This window comes from Spathaspora passalidarum (genome assembly GCF_000223485.1).
Source record: "Spathaspora passalidarum NRRL Y-27907 unplaced genomic scaffold SPAPAscaffold_5, whole genome shotgun sequence".
NCBI lineage: Eukaryota > Fungi > Ascomycota > Pichiomycetes > Serinales > Debaryomycetaceae > Spathaspora > Spathaspora passalidarum.
In genome coordinates this window covers 1541256-1556621 of record NW_006767429.1, presented here as the reverse complement: position 1 = coordinate 1556621, position 15366 = coordinate 1541256, and the positions used below count along the sequence as shown (strand labels likewise).

Below are 15366 nucleotides of genomic sequence, written 5' to 3'. Positions count from 1 at the left end.
GCAAAAAGTGTAAAATAACTATCATCATCACATGAGACTGCACACAAACCCGTTTAGCCCCCCCGGAGTTTTGATTGTGCTTTTTTTTTTCACCGTCGGAAGTTTCTGCTCCTTTTTTCCCTTACTCCGAAATTTCGTAGTGGTGTGGTTGTCAATTATATAATCTTCTTATTCCCTTCTTTCTTCTTTTACTCTTTCTAATCAATTGCTTCTAAATCAATTAACCCAATTAGTATAATTATCTCACAATGGCTCGTCAATTCTTTGTTGGTGGTAACTTTAAGATGAATGGTTCCAATGAATCCATCACCAAGATCGTGGAAGGTTTAAACCAAGCCGATCTCCCAGCCAACGTACAAGTTGTCATTTGTCCACCAGCCCCATACTTGGGTTTAGCTGTGGCCAAGAACACTCAATCCACCGTTGAAGTTGGTGCTCAAAATGTCTACACCAAGGCTTCTGGTGCCTACACTGGGGAAATTTCTCCACAACAAATCTTGGATACTGGTGCCACTTGGACTTTAACCGGTCACTCTGAAAGAAGAACTCTTTTAAAGGAATCCGATGAATTCATTGCTGAAAAGACCAAGTTTGCTTTAGATTCCGGTATCAAGGTTATCTTGTGTATTGGTGAAACTTTGGAAGAAAGAAAGTCTGGTGTTACTTTAGATGTCTGTGCCAGACAATTGGATGCCGTTTCCAAGATCATCTCTGACTGGAAGGATATTGTTATTGCTTACGAACCAGTCTGGGCTATTGGTACTGGTTTAGCTGCCACTCCAGAAGATGCTGAAGAAACCCACAAGGGTATCAGAGACCACTTAGTCAAGACCATTGGTGCTGACCAAGCTGCTGCCGTTAGAATCTTATACGGTGGTTCTGTCAACGGAAAGAACGCTCCAGAATTCAAGGACAAGGCTAACGTTGATGGTTTCTTAGTTGGTGGTGCTTCCTTAAAGCCAGAATTTGTTGACATTATCAAGTCAAGATTGTAAATTTTAGACAATTAACTACATATATATATATATATATATATCATCCTACTTGGGTATGCCAATTGAATATAACACATTTTCGTGAATTTGTTGAGGATTTACTGATTTTAAATCTGAAAGTTTTTGTAGTATACCTTGTAAATGCATATAATAACCCTGGGAGTTATCAGAATTAAAAAATTTATCAATAGGCATATCAGTTTCAGTGAGTATATGAGTTGGCTCCAATAATTGTACAATCTTAGTCAACATTTCATACTTCTCTCCATTTATATAGTTTGAAAATGAAAAGAAAACTCTAGACTTGCATTTTTTAATCCACATTTTGACAGTATCGAGTGATCCAGTATACGAATGTAGGATGACAACTGGTATATCCTTATGTTTTGCCACTTCATCATATAAAACTCCATGTCCCTTTACGCAATGCAAAGACACTTGTTTCTTTAATTCATTAGCAAGCTTTAGAAATTCCAGAAATATTTTCACTTGATGAGAGAGAATCACTCGATTAGGGGCAAGCGGTGCTGACTGATCACACGGATATTTCAAATTTCCATAGAATCCATTCAGGGGGATTCTGAACAACTTATCAACTCCAATCTCACCAATTCCATAAACTAGTTCTGGTCTTTTGGCGATTATCTCTCGGATTTTCAGGATATGTTGTGTGATACTTATTGGATCAGGCAACATCTCCAAGAGGGCTTCCGAAGGTGGAGGAAGCATTACGCTAGAATAATGCCGGCTTTTAAAGTCATCTCCTTCAGATTTATCTATGTAAAACAAATGACAAAACCAAGGATGTATGCCAAAATAAGGTACAACAATTCCAGGACAATCCAACTGATCCAATAGTTTGTCAAGCAAATTCAAATCAATATGATTTGTAGTCATGATATGAAAGAAGTGTTTGGGGAACTGTTCTGAATCATGGTTTAGTATTTCTGCTAGTTTATCTACATCTTCAGGTGTGCATTCTGGATTCAAATGACAATGACTGTCTGAGATTTGTTGTATTGTAGAGTTCATTGTGGAAAAAGGGTTGTTTATGTAAATAGTTTTTGATTCTGATTTTCGTTTGCGCTGCGCAATAAGAACGAGGCGGATTTTCTTTTTTTGCAACATCTAATCTTATTAGTTGCTATTTGCAAAACAAGGAGGCCAGAATCGATTTTTCGTATCTAATCGCTTCATGATTGTCTTGGTAAATCTTATCTTGGCCCCATCTATTAAAGATTTTATGTGCTTTTCTTTGACTGCATAGTTCATGTGGTTACTACATGGAAACCATTCCCACCTCAACATGGAGGCATTACAGTTACGGGATGCAGTAGATTTGAAGGGTTTATTGAATGCAGGCGGAAAACTTAATGCAAATTTTGCATCGATTCCACCAGGCCCTGCGAGGTTCTTCCCCTAATTTCTTAGATACAGAATACCCAATAAATAGTACACTCATAAGTTTTCAATGTAACCAATCTATATAGACATGGCAAATCAATAACATCCATCTGTTACTTATTTACAAGAAACTTATAAACCACACATTGATATAACTGTTGACAAAGAGAAACCCACCTATGGAGTGGAAGCACTCTAGAGAGAACATAGAAACTCACAATGTTTAACTCTTGCTGTTTGGTGTTTCATTCTGTCAATGGCTTAGAAGCTTCTTTAGAGTGAAATTCAACCGTGATCAATGTTAAACAATGTGAAGAAATGGTCATGAATCTTTCACTGGTAAGTGGTCTTATTATTAGGTCAGCAAAAGAATCATCTACACAGAGAAGCACAAAAAAAAAACACCAAATAAGATCATTATTGAAGTCTTAATTCTAGCAGTTTTATGCTTCATTCTACAAATTGATTGGAATCCTACGTAATAGCTAAGGAATATAGTACCTCACGGGTGCAAAACTATAACGACGTTCCTGATACTACATGTCTCATTAGTTACTTCTATAAATACAATATGTCACTTTAACAGCACCAATCCAGATTTACCTCTGTGTATTATCGTATTTGAGTACATTTATACCTAGCATACCGGTAATTCCCTATTAAAGCAAATGGTCATCTGAAATTTTTTTAGCACGTCATACGTTTTAAGCTGAAGCAGAAAGCGAAAAACGCAATTTGGCATGGAAATGTCATTCAAGGGCAAATAAAATTCGCACACAAAAACTCACATTCAAAATAATAAACACCACCACAAAACACGACACTCCAGCTTTAACCAGCAATCCTTGCCTGACAATTTAATTCCATTCACCCTTTCACGCATTATTAATTTTAATTGATTGTTACTACCGCTAACAAACCCAATCAATTACATTACTATTCTGATACTTATTTCTTACCCCGACTTATCGCTCATAACCTAACTTTTAAGTACCTTTTACCCTTTTTTTTTTTTTCCTAACCAAAACCAAAAAAAAGGGAAACTTACATTTACAACCCAGAAGAGCAAACAATAACAAACGCAAAGAAAAAAATATCTGAGGCGATACATACGATAAACATTACTCCTATTTTAGTTATTTACAATGTCAGAGTTCAACGAGTCTTCTCTGCCATTGACTCCAATTCGACTTCCTACCTCGGCCCCGTTCCCCGTGATTATATCCTCCATCTTAATTAATGAAGGTGATTCTGTGGAAAAGCACAAGACTATATTCAAGTATAAATACTGGGATTACCAAGATGATCCCAAGTCTACTGAGGAGCCACCCAAGAAAGTCAGAGTTGAACGAATAGGTACCTTTGAAAGTCCTGTCACTGGAGAAATTGACAAAATTAATATAAACATCTTGGATACAGTAACCGACTCCAGCGTGGAAATATGTACCATTAAAGAACCATGCACCCATACAGTTCAATATGGTGGGTTATGTGCATTATGTGGCAAATCCCTTGAAGATGAACGTGATTATTCCGGGTATAATTACGAAGATAGAGCCACTATTTCCATGGCTCATGACAACACTGGATTAAGAATTAGTCTTGATGAAGCCACAAAAATCGAACAATCGACTACTGACAGATTAACTGAAGAAAAGAAGTTGATCTTAGTGGTTGATCTAGATCAAACAGTCATACATGCCACAGTGGACCCTACTGTAGGAGAATGGCAACTGGACCCTTCCAACCCCAACTACCCAGCGGTTAAGGATGTGAAGTCGTTCTGCCTTGAAGAAGATCCAATCACTCCTCCTAATTGGACCGGACCAAAATTAGCGCCTACAAAATGTTGGTACTACGTGAAAGTCCGCCCTGGATTAGCAGAGTTCCTCGAACAGGTATCAAACAAATATGAAATGCATATTTATACTATGGCCACTCGAAACTACGCCCTTGCCATTGCCAATATCATTGACCCCGAGGGCAAGTATTTCGGGGATAGAATCTTGAGTCGTGATGAAAGTGGATCATTAACTCACAAGAATTTGAAACGATTGTTCCCTGTGGATCAATCCATGGTGGTTATAATCGATGATCGTGGTGATGTCTGGCAATGGGAAAGCAATTTAATCAAAGTTGTTCCATACGATTTCTTTGTCGGTATCGGGGATATCAATTCTAGTTTCCTTCCAAAGAAAAACGGGCAAATCACGGGTCCAACCAAGAAGCGAAAATCAATTGCAAAATTAGAAGCCCAGCAAGCAGGCCCAGTCGCTTCGGAAACTGAAGAAGATGTATTACTGGAAGTAGACTATAGTGAAAACAACACCCCTGCCACGACTACTCCACTCACGTCATCACCTGTGGAAAGAATCTTGGAACTTGGTGGTGGTGAAGATAATGCTAATTTGTTATTAGAGCAATCGATCTCGCGGAACCAGTCTATCGAGCAACAGCAGCACGACCGTCCATTGGCAAAATTGCAACATGATTTAGAAGCATTACATCAACAACATCATCACGAAGAAAACAATATCAATGAAGTAGAAGACGAGGAATCTGAAGATGAAAACTTATTATATGATGATGATAATGAATTGAACTCACTCAACAAAGTCCTTGCCAATATCCATGACGCATACTATAAACAAGCCAACTCTAGCAAACCCGATCTCACCGAAATCATACCGAGCTTGAAAAGCAAATGTCTTGAAGGAATTACTCTTTTGTTCTCAGGAATCATCCCGTTGGGAGTGCCACTTGACTCGGCTGATATCGTTATTTGGGCCAAGCAATTTGGTGTGAAAGTAGTCAATGAAGTATACCCCGAAGTTACCCATGTTATTTGCCGAGATATCACTCCGGAATCAGGACCTACTTTCAAAGCAAGAGCCGCTCATCACTTATATCCGGACACAATCAAGATCGTTAACCCCGATTGGTTATTTGCATGTTTAAGCACATGGAGCCGAGTGGATGAAACAGAATATTTACTCTCTACCACAAACGCAAAGACATGGCTAGTAAACAATAAAGATGTTGAAAAATACCAGAAGATGTTAGAAGAGAATCGAGAACGAGAATTGAATTTAATGGACATGTCAAGATTTGATGATATTGAATCATTTGAAGAGTACGATTTGGATGAAGCTAATCAAGAAGTTGATGATTTCTTGGCTGGGTTAAGTGAAGATGAGGATGACGGAGAAGGTTTCAACGATCAAGAGGAGGATGAAGAAAAAGCTGATTCCGAAGAACCGGAAGTTAACGAAAGTAATGGTAGTGGCCATGATACATTTATTCAAGAAGCATACAGCAAGAAAAGAGCCCTTGGAGATGATGAACCGACCCCAATCAAGAAGCTTAAACAGGATATCCTGCCGGAAGATGACCTTGAAGAATTAGAACAAGAATTAGAACAAGAATTACTTGAAGGATTTGACGATTTAGAAGAATAAGCTAAAATATCTATAGATATTTGTTTTGTATAATATGTATATTTAGTTTGTGATATTAGTTAATTAATATTTTTGTTACAATTGATTGGTTGCCTTACTATATAAAAAAAGCCTCCGCCCCTCCCCTATACCAATTAGAACGAACAGGTACTAATTTGTCAATGCAACCACATTAGCAACTTTTGCGACTCGGATATCACACAATTTTTGTTGGGATGTCACATTAGTGACTAAAAGCGCCTTGCGACAACAGTTATTGACAAATCCCACGTGCGTAAATACTCACAATAGTAGCATTATACCTCGTAGTCACAAAATTTACGACAATTACCAGATAACCACCACAAAATCAATCGGGGGGTGTCGCACGACAGGCTAAAAATAAATCACTTGAATAGGAATTTGACAAAGAGTTGACGAGCATACAAAAAAAAGAAAAAAGAAAAAGATGGCTGGTTGCAATTTTTATTTTTTTCGTCAAGGGGATGAAATTATATGGGGCAATGGATTTTTGCAATTGACTACAAGCCAGCGAGATTAATTAATGTCTAAATTGAGTAAGTTCATTGATCTCGTTTTTTGATTTTGTGGCAACTGACGATAATGACATGTGGATTTTGATTTTAATGATATTTTACCCCCTCATGATCTTCCGGGATGCTATTTATATCGAGAAATTCCCATATTCTTGATTTCTCAGAAATATTCTCAGTCTAAACTAACAACCATGTTATATAAAGTCTTTCGGATTATACTAATTTTCTTATCATTGGCAGTTACTTTATTGTCGATATTTGCCGTGATCGGATCATATGCCAATAAACCATATTTAACCGATGCGTATATAATCAAGTTTCAATTAACTAATTTTAATTTGAAACAAGTAATAAACGTTAATCAATTTGCTAAGCGAGAGGACTGGACTGCAACAACCACACCATCAGGTCAATGGGTGTATCCGACCCCTATGCCTACTCCAACTCCAGTGCCTGGTGTGACTACTCCTAATGGTTACTACACTTCTGTGCCTGCGGCCATTGGTGATTTACTTACAAGATTGACTCCAGCAGAATTGGGTATTGCTGATATTTATTCCATTGGTTTCTGGGGTTATTGTCGTGGTGCCTTGGTCGCTCCTCCTGCTAGATATTCCAGCAATGGTGCTCTTATCCAACAGAATCCAATAGTTAATTTCACTTGGTGTTCTGATCCAAGACCGGGTTTTTTCTTTGATCCCGTGAAAGTATTAAAGCAAGAAATGAACAGAGCTTTAGATGGGCAGATTGTTGATAGTGAATCGGCCGTACTCACGCAATTATCCACAGAATCCAAGAGTGAGATCAAAGTTCTTATTGATAACATTTCCTTAGATTACTTCAACTTACCAGGCGATTTAACAGCCGATCTCGGCCATTTTGAAAAATTAACACAAGCAGCATTTGGGTTAATTGTTTCTGTCATAGTGTTTGCATTTGTTGAAACAATTTTACTTATACTAGGATACTTTTTCAGTCCAAACAAATGTATTTTATCATTTTTGAATTTCTTATTTGAATTGATCATTGCTGTGTTGTTATTTTCCGGAACCACCATACTAACGGGTATTTACATGAGAGTAAGAAAAGTCACCAATGCATACATAGACACTTTTGGAATCAAAGCCACATTATCTATAAATATGTACGCATTTTTGTGGAGTGGGGTAGTTGCTGCTGTGCTTTTAGTGTTGTTTAATTTCTTGGGCCACTGTGTGGGATTATTTGGCTCTGGTCGCAGACATTATAGACTGGTTGGCAACCCTGAAGCTGCCTATGAGCACAACGAGGAACCAAAGGAAGAAGCCAAGGAAGAAACCAAGGAAGAAAAGAAGGAATCTAAGGAGGAAACTGACAGTGACAGTGACTAGTTATTTCCCTTTACCACAATGCATACATTTTAATTCAGTTCTTAATTATTTTATTGGATCGTTATATATATATATTTTAATTCATATTGTTAGCAGCAGACAACAGTTTCTTGTAGGTTGCCAGTACTGGTGATGCGCTCGAAAATTTCACACACAAAAAAAAAATCAATCTCAGTTGTAAACGAATAACTAGTATAGCACTACGGCCAATACACACCATGCTATGTCCAATATCAGGCGAGCCAGTCAAGGAACCGGTTCTCTCCCCCAAGAGCAAAACTATATTTGAAAAGAAAACCATTGTAAATTACATCTCCACAGCTGGAACCGACCCAATAACAAATGACCCTTTAACCATTGAAGAACTTATCCCCATAAACACCCAGACTAAAAACATTGTACCACCAGTTGCACCAAGAAATACATCAATCCCTGCGTTATTATCAACTTTCCAGAACGAATGGGATTCAATCGTTCTTGAATTGTTTACATTAAGAAAACAATTACAACTGGCAAGAGAAGAGTTGAGTGCGGCCTTGTATAGACAAGATGCTGCAGTAAGAGTAGCGGCCAAGGCAATCAAAGAAAGAGATGAAGCCAAGGAAGCACTCGAAAAGTTGGCAGTATCTCTAAGCGCCACCAATGGTGAAGAACAACCCCTGGTGCAAGATAAATTAGATTTGATTGCTAGCACTCGAGATGACCTTTTCAAACTTCATAAATCACGCAAGATTAAACTCAACTTTCCTGTTGATGCGATATTGAAGTTAAATTGGAAACTGGAGCTTATTGTAGGTGATACTATTGCCTGGGGTGTTGATAATGTAAACAAAACAATGGGATTTATTACCGATAAGGGGTTCGTTGAATATAAAATGGAAGCGGATAGGATACAAAAGGAATGGAATAAGAAGTACACAAATTTCTTTTATAAAAATGGAATAGTTATTCCTTGGAATGATCACTTGATTAAGTTTGATCATTATAGACAATTAGAATTTGAAGATACAATCGACCAAGTTATCTGTCATCCAACCTTAAACATTTATATTGTTTTAACCACCGAGCCATCGTTGATTGTATGTGATGACACAACCAAGATAACCAGCTATTCATTGAAAGATCATCTTAGTCTTGGAAAGATAAAACTGGCCATTCATGTTGATGGTGAAATTGTGGCTCTAGCATCAGAATCCAGTATTATCTTGATAAGTATAATCACTGGCAATAAATTAGCCTCATTACAAACAAATGCACCAGTCAAGAAATTAATGTTTGCCCTGAATGGGTATTGGTTATTTGCATTAACTGATACCGTTGAATTGTTTGATTTGAGAACAGCTAAAAGAATTAAACAGTTTGACCAAAAGGTAGATGATTTTGTTATAGATCCTTCGTCATCTGTGCTAGTTACTGTTGCTAATGAGAAGTTTTCTATTGCAAGATACTCGAAAAAGAAAAAGGAATGGCAATTTCAAGAATCAGAGGAGTACAATACTAAACATTCCATGACAAAGTTGGTATTAATAACTAGTGATGAAGATGCGGCAAAGGGAGAGTCAATTAGAATAATGACCATGGACGACAACCTCCGTGAAGGTAGTTGTTTCGTCTTAGATGTTAAGGAGGAAAGCTAATGTATTATTACAGTTAATAAAAAGTTTGATTCAATTAAATCTCAGTAGACCTTACCATGTAATCTATTTGATCCAGATATCCACATTTACCTCTTAGTTATAGGATCCTATCGATCGAAATTATCGAATTCAGGAATTTGGATTTCCTTGTATATTTAAGTTCATAAAATAGGATGAATCTTTTACAAACAACCTTGTAGAAAGCATGTAAATACGCAGAGATATATCTTCTTGCGTATAGAAGGTATTGAAGCCATAGATTTAAGTACGATCATAATACATACTGTTTATTAATCCAAGAACCACACAAATCTCCCGAGGTAAGATAGTGACAAATGATTAAATCGCGGACATTGTCCGGTAAATTTACAAAGTACTTAACCAATGGAGTTTTATCCACATAACCTATAAAAAAAAGCCAGACATTTGGATTATTATGTCATTGGGGAGACGAGGAAAGTACACCGTTAGAAACTTTGTTTCCAGGTATTATTATTGTCAACCATTATACAAATAAGAACTGTTTCAATTAGGTCGCAAAATCAACCTAATTTAATAGTCAGATGGAGATTTATCTTGATTCATTTAAGTCATTTGATTTTGAAAATTATTCATTTATTCAGCAGAAGTTGTATACCGATCAAGAACACGCTAAGCATATAACTTTAAATTCATTATTTCGCATTGCACACGCATAAGAATTCGTTACAGTATTTAAGCAAATCAATATAGGCATTCACAATATGATGGAATAGATATGATGTTTGAACTTTTAGTGAAATCTAGAAAACCGTTTATGTTTCCCCTTACCTCTAATTGAAACCTATCATGGCCAAGAGATGACAAGTTTAAACTTCAAATTCGATGCAACCTTACTTACGGTCTCTACTCATACAAATTGAATAAGAATAAATACAAACAATCTGATCTCGGATTTGGAATCGCAGATCGACATAGATTGAGCAGTAAATTTTGATATGTGATATTTGACAATGTTGCCAGAAATTATGCCATACTGCTGCAACATTAGTCCGAAGAAAAAAAAAACAGAAAATCATTGCCCCACGAGTCAGTTCTTCTCCTTTAATATACCAAGATGAACATAACCAACGAACATAAACAACAATTAGACACTTTAGTCGAGTCATGGATTTCAATTGATATAAACCCACAATCAAAACAAGAAATTCTTGAATTACAATCGCAGCAAAATTATGACGTATTATCCAAAAAGCTTTCTCATCGAATTGCTTTTGGCACAGCTGGATTAAGATCTTCCATGGAGTCAGGGTTTGCTCATATGAATGACGTTACCGTTTTACAAGCATCACAGGGATTGATTGAGTACTTAATTAGTGTATACAAAGAAGAAACTTCCATTGTGGTTGGATACGATCACCGTTACAATTCGCAGAGATTCGCTGAAATTTTAACTAGTGTGGCGGTTTCAAAAGGAGTCAAAGTGTATTATTTAGGTTCAGTTGAAAACTTGTCTAAACAAACTCTTGAATTGAGTGAAACATCGTACGATAACAATGATTTGGCAAGTGTGGGATACGTTCACACTCCATTGGTCCCATTTGCAATTGATTTTCTCAAAGCAAAAGGTGGAGTCATGATTACTGCTTCGCACAATCCCGCCAGAGATAATGGATACAAAGTATACTTCCTGAATGGATGTCAAATTATTCCTCCACAAGATCAGCATATTGCTGAGTCAATTGAAAGAAATTTGCAGCCTTGGGAAGGGGTATGGGATGTAGCTGGCAAAATTCTCTCTGGAAAGAAGCAAAATCTTATAGAACCAGTTAGAGAGTTAATTACGAAAGAGTACTTGGAAGGAATTAAACTGAAGTTGATCACTAATGACAAGCTCCTGTTTAACTTTGTATATACCCCAATGCATGGGGTTGGATTAGACATATTCCAACAATGTATTGACTTGTTCGCACATAGGGGAAAGTATGAAGTTGTGAAACAACAAGCAAAACCAGATCCTGAATTTCCCACTGTCAAATTCCCCAATCCTGAAGAAAAAGGTGCATTAGATTTATCCATCTCGCATGCTAAGAATTTAGGTTATAAGTTGGTTGTAGCTAATGATCCCGATGCAGATAGATTCACTGTGGCAATTGAAACCAAAACTGGCGTTTGGAAACAATTAACTGGAAATGAAATCGGGTTTTTGTTTGCCGTCTACTTCATTGAGGAAGTTGTACCTAAGGAATCTCTTAAGGATGTCTATTTAGTAAACTCCACCGTTTCTTCGCAAATTCTTGATGCCATGGCTGAAAACCAAGGGTTCCATTTTGCAGAAACATTAACTGGATTCAAATGGATTGGAAATAAAGCTATAGACCTTGAAAAGTCTGGATATAAAGTTCCATTTGGGTATGAAGAAGCCATTGGATTCATGTTTAATTTAGTGCACGATAAGGACGGTGTTTCTGCGGCAGTTATCTGGTTGCAATTATACGAAAAGTGGTTTGCTGATGGCAAACTTGATCCAGTAGAAAAGTTGGAACAGGGATATTCTAAATATGGTTGGTTTAAGGAGTATAACGGATATTATAGATTCCAAGATGGTGCATTACTCAACCAAATTTTTGAACTAATTAGAAAGTCATATACTGGACACTATCCTGAAACAATAGGTTCATTCAAAGTAGTTTCATGGAGGGATTTAACAATTGGGTATGATTCCACTTCGAAGGATAACATTCCGTTATTGCCGATTGACCCTACTTCACAAATGATTACTGCAGTTTTGAAACGAGGCTCTGGTGATGAATCAGTGAGATTTACATGCCGTGGATCTGGAACTGAACCAAAGTTAAAGCTTTATATTGAAGGGAAATCTAAAACTAGTGAAACAATTGCTCGAGAGATTGCCAAGGAGTGTTGGGAAACTCTAAGAGAAGAATGGTTTAAACCAGAAAAGTATGAATTGGAAGAGGTACATCCTTAGTACGTCGTACTGCGATTTTACTATTTTTAGATTTGAAATAACGATAGGAGTTAAAAATCGGAGTTAGCTTGGCACTCTGATTCGAATGCTTTAACTTTCGTAAATATTTCTTAAAAGTATCTTTATAGTAATGTACAGTGCATTGCTTCTCTAGGCCCTGTCTTGTGTAATCCGACTCGACCGCGGTGCATATGCTACGCCTCAAAAGGCCGCACCAAACAAAGTGCTGAAAATGCAAACACTAACAAACGCACAAAACCATGTTCACCAAAAAAAACACCCACTGAAAAAAAAAAATAAAAATAAAAAAAAACAGCACCAAAAATACACCACCACATTCCACCGTTGGACTCAGCCCATACAAAAAACGTTAACCTGGTATATCCGATATGACGCCTGATCTATATGGTAGCCAGAAGAAGTCGGATCTTCCTATGTACGTACAGAAAAAAAATTAACCAGTAGTTTTGTTGGATCATTTTACTAACCTGCATAGCTTCAATCGACTTACACCTAGGAAGCATAACCGGCGAATAATCATCAAACGAACATTTTATTCACTAATAGCCTTACTTTTCCTTTATACCATATACTCCCGATTTATTGCTGGCTCAGGAAGCAATCTTGCGCCTCCACAAGTGGCGAATGAACAACCAGTAACTCCACCCCCTGATCATGAACTATATAAAGTGACCAAAGACGGAGTATATAAACAAACCATTCTGGACTCTCCCGATGCTGATTTAAGCGATTTAATGCAGACTGAGGAATTATACAAGGAAAACATTGATATGTATGATTTAAACGACTATCAAGGATCCAAGGATGGAGGTAACAAAGGAGACGTTGTGCTATTCCTTATGCCATTGCGTAATGCTGAACACGTGTTGCCTATGGCTTTTTACAACCTTATGAACTTGACTTATGATCATTCCTTAATTGATATTGCATTTTTGGTTTCCGATTGTTCACCTAATGACCGTACTTTAGAAACAGTGTTTGAATATAGTGTGGCATTACAAAATGGAACTTTGGTAGATTTGTTGAAGAAGGAAGAAGAAGCTAAACATTCGGCTCAAGTTCGAGGAACTAATGATTTGTACCAACAATACATGGACCCAACATATATGGAAAGTGTACGCAAGGCATATAGTAACCCTGAACATCACCCACATTACCGGGCCCCATTCCGGTCAGTTTCCATTTTCAAGAAAGATTTTGGGCAAATTATAGGACAAGGGTTCAGTGATCGTCACGCAGTGAAAGTTCAAGGAATTAGAAGAAAATTGATGGGAAGAGCAAGAAACTGGTTAACTTCAAGTGCATTAAAGCCATACCATTCCTGGGTTTATTGGAGAGATGTCGATATTGAAACCTGTCCTGGAAATGTTATTGAAGAATTGATGTCCCATGATTACGATGTTATGGTTCCAAATGTTTGGCGTCCATTGCCTACCTTCTTGGGCAATGAACAACCATACGATTTAAATTCATGGATCGAATCCGATGCGGCATTAGATTTAGCCAAGACGTTACAAGAAGATGATGTTATTGTTGAAGGCTATGCTGAATATCCAACTTGGAGAGCCCATTTAGCGTACATTAGAGATCCTAATGGCAATCCTCGAGAAATAATAGATTTAGATGGGGTAGGAGGGGTTTCGATTTTAGCTAGAGCAAAGATTTTCCGACAAGGGGTCCATTTCCCAGCATTTACGTTTTTAAATCACGCGGAAACGGAAGCATTTGGTAAGATGGCCAAGAAAATGGGGTTCAGAGTAGGTGGCTTGCCTCATTATACTATTTGGCATATTTACGAACCGAGCGAAGATGATTTGAGTAAGATTGCAAAGATGGAACGGAAAAAGAGAAGAAGAAAGGGAAGATCGTAGTGAACCTTTTGTAAGTTATTGTATAATTCAAAAATAAACTTTTTAATAGAAACAAAGTGATTCTGCGCTTAGTTGTAAAAAATTTTATTTGTCAGTAGGAAGGCAGGGTTTGTAATCTATGTATTACCGTTTGATAATACTCAGAGATTGTTCACATCCATTTTATTCATCATAATAAAATTCAGCTATATTCGAAGATTGAACCTCGGAACATAAAGCTTCATATTTAATTTGAGGAAAAACACCTCCTAGCGTTTTTTCCCAAATAGAAACAAGGCAGATTCATTTGAACTAATTGTGCCCAAATTTTTTTTTAAAAATTTTTGCGGTTTGACAAATGGGCATCGAATCACGTGATTTATGATTTTTGCTAATACCTCGATGTAGACGAAGACACTAAGGAATTTTGGACTTTAAATGGATTATAAAGATCACCCTAGTGTATCTAAATGGAGAGTTTTGATTGATCAGGGTCAACAAAGGGAATGTTTGTCAAGATAGATCCGCTAGGATATAAATCTGATCACGTGAAAATCTTGAAATTTTCAAAATTTAAACATTTGCAGGATATACAGGGCTTAACTTGAACACATGTTCAACTCAAGTGTTAATGTACATATCTGTAAATTCATGGTATTGCATTGATGAACCCGCGAAATACTCGAATTGAAATGATCGAGTAATCTAAGACAGCCTGGTAACGGGTATCCTTGCTGGTGCTAAAAATAGCATTGTTCGGATTTAGCTTTTTTTTTTTGTTCCCGCGCGCGTTCAATAATAAAGTTAGGTATACGAGTACTTGCTTTCGCTGCAAGGTAACTTTCCAGAAATAGGTTAAACCAAACTATAATTCCTTCGTAATCACTAAAACCTGATAAAATGGAAATCAATAATACAATCGTCTATATCAAACATGAGACGAACCCATGCCCATTGTAAACTGTAGTCCAAGCAATACTTAGAACAATCGCCAAGAAGTTCTCGTCAAAACATTACCGAAGTGCAATACAATCAACACAATCAGCCTACCCAATTCAATCAAGACGCGTGTAGACATCTCCTTGTATGCACCTACCAGCCCATATGTGATGTCCAATTGTTCTATT

The 15366-nt window shown here is 37.2% G+C and overlaps 7 protein-coding genes across 7 annotated transcripts; 6 read left to right on the top strand and 1 right to left on the bottom strand. All coding sequences in view use genetic code 12, as the record gives it.

The window, feature by feature from the left end:
* Position 1: 1 nt before the first annotated feature.
* Positions 2–2028, bottom strand: SPAPADRAFT_67855 (putative endodeoxyribonuclease; the record flags this gene model as incomplete). Its single annotated transcript, XM_007376557.1, has 1 exon — positions 2–2028. A coding segment is annotated over one exon (988 nt), but the record flags the coding sequence as incomplete, so codon positions are not given.
* TPI1 (triose-phosphate isomerase) lies at positions 204–1097 on the top strand (the record flags this gene model as incomplete). Its single annotated transcript, XM_007376558.1, has 1 exon — positions 204–1097. The coding sequence occupies one exon, from the start codon at positions 249–251 to the stop codon at positions 993–995; it is 747 nt and encodes a 248-aa protein (XP_007376620.1).
* A 1516-nt stretch (positions 2029–3544) lies between the features above and the next one.
* Positions 3545–5857, top strand: SPAPADRAFT_140004 (protein serine/threonine phosphatase; the record flags this gene model as incomplete). Its single annotated transcript, XM_007376556.1, has 1 exon — positions 3545–5857. One exon carries the CDS (start codon positions 3545–3547, stop codon positions 5855–5857), a length of 2313 nt encoding a protein of 770 aa, XP_007376618.1.
* A 727-nt stretch (positions 5858–6584) lies between these two features.
* SPAPADRAFT_140581 (uncharacterized protein) lies at positions 6585–7763 on the top strand (the record flags this gene model as incomplete). Its single annotated transcript, XM_007376555.1, has 1 exon — positions 6585–7763. The coding sequence occupies one exon, from the start codon at positions 6585–6587 to the stop codon at positions 7761–7763; it is 1179 nt and encodes a 392-aa protein (XP_007376617.1).
* A 193-nt stretch (positions 7764–7956) lies between these two features.
* SPAPADRAFT_62450 (E3 ubiquitin-protein ligase) lies at positions 7957–9422 on the top strand (the record flags this gene model as incomplete). Its single annotated transcript, XM_007376554.1, has 1 exon — positions 7957–9422. A coding segment is annotated over one exon (1294 nt), but the record flags the coding sequence as incomplete, so codon positions are not given.
* Positions 9423–10490: 1068 nt separating this feature from the next.
* On the top strand, positions 10491–12630 carry SPAPADRAFT_62449 (phosphoribomutase; the record flags this gene model as incomplete). The annotated part of the gene is made up of 1 exon (XM_007376553.1): positions 10491–12630. One exon carries the CDS (start codon positions 10497–10499, stop codon positions 12366–12368), a length of 1872 nt encoding a protein of 623 aa, XP_007376615.1.
* Positions 12631–12699: 69 nt separating this feature from the next.
* On the top strand, positions 12700–14325 carry VAN1 (Van1p; the record flags this gene model as incomplete). The annotated part of the gene is made up of 2 exons (XM_007376552.1): positions 12700–12804; positions 12865–14325. The coding sequence occupies 2 exons, from the start codon at positions 12758–12760 to the stop codon at positions 14258–14260; spliced, it is 1443 nt and encodes a 480-aa protein (XP_007376614.1).
* Positions 14326–15366: the final 1041 nt, after the last annotated feature.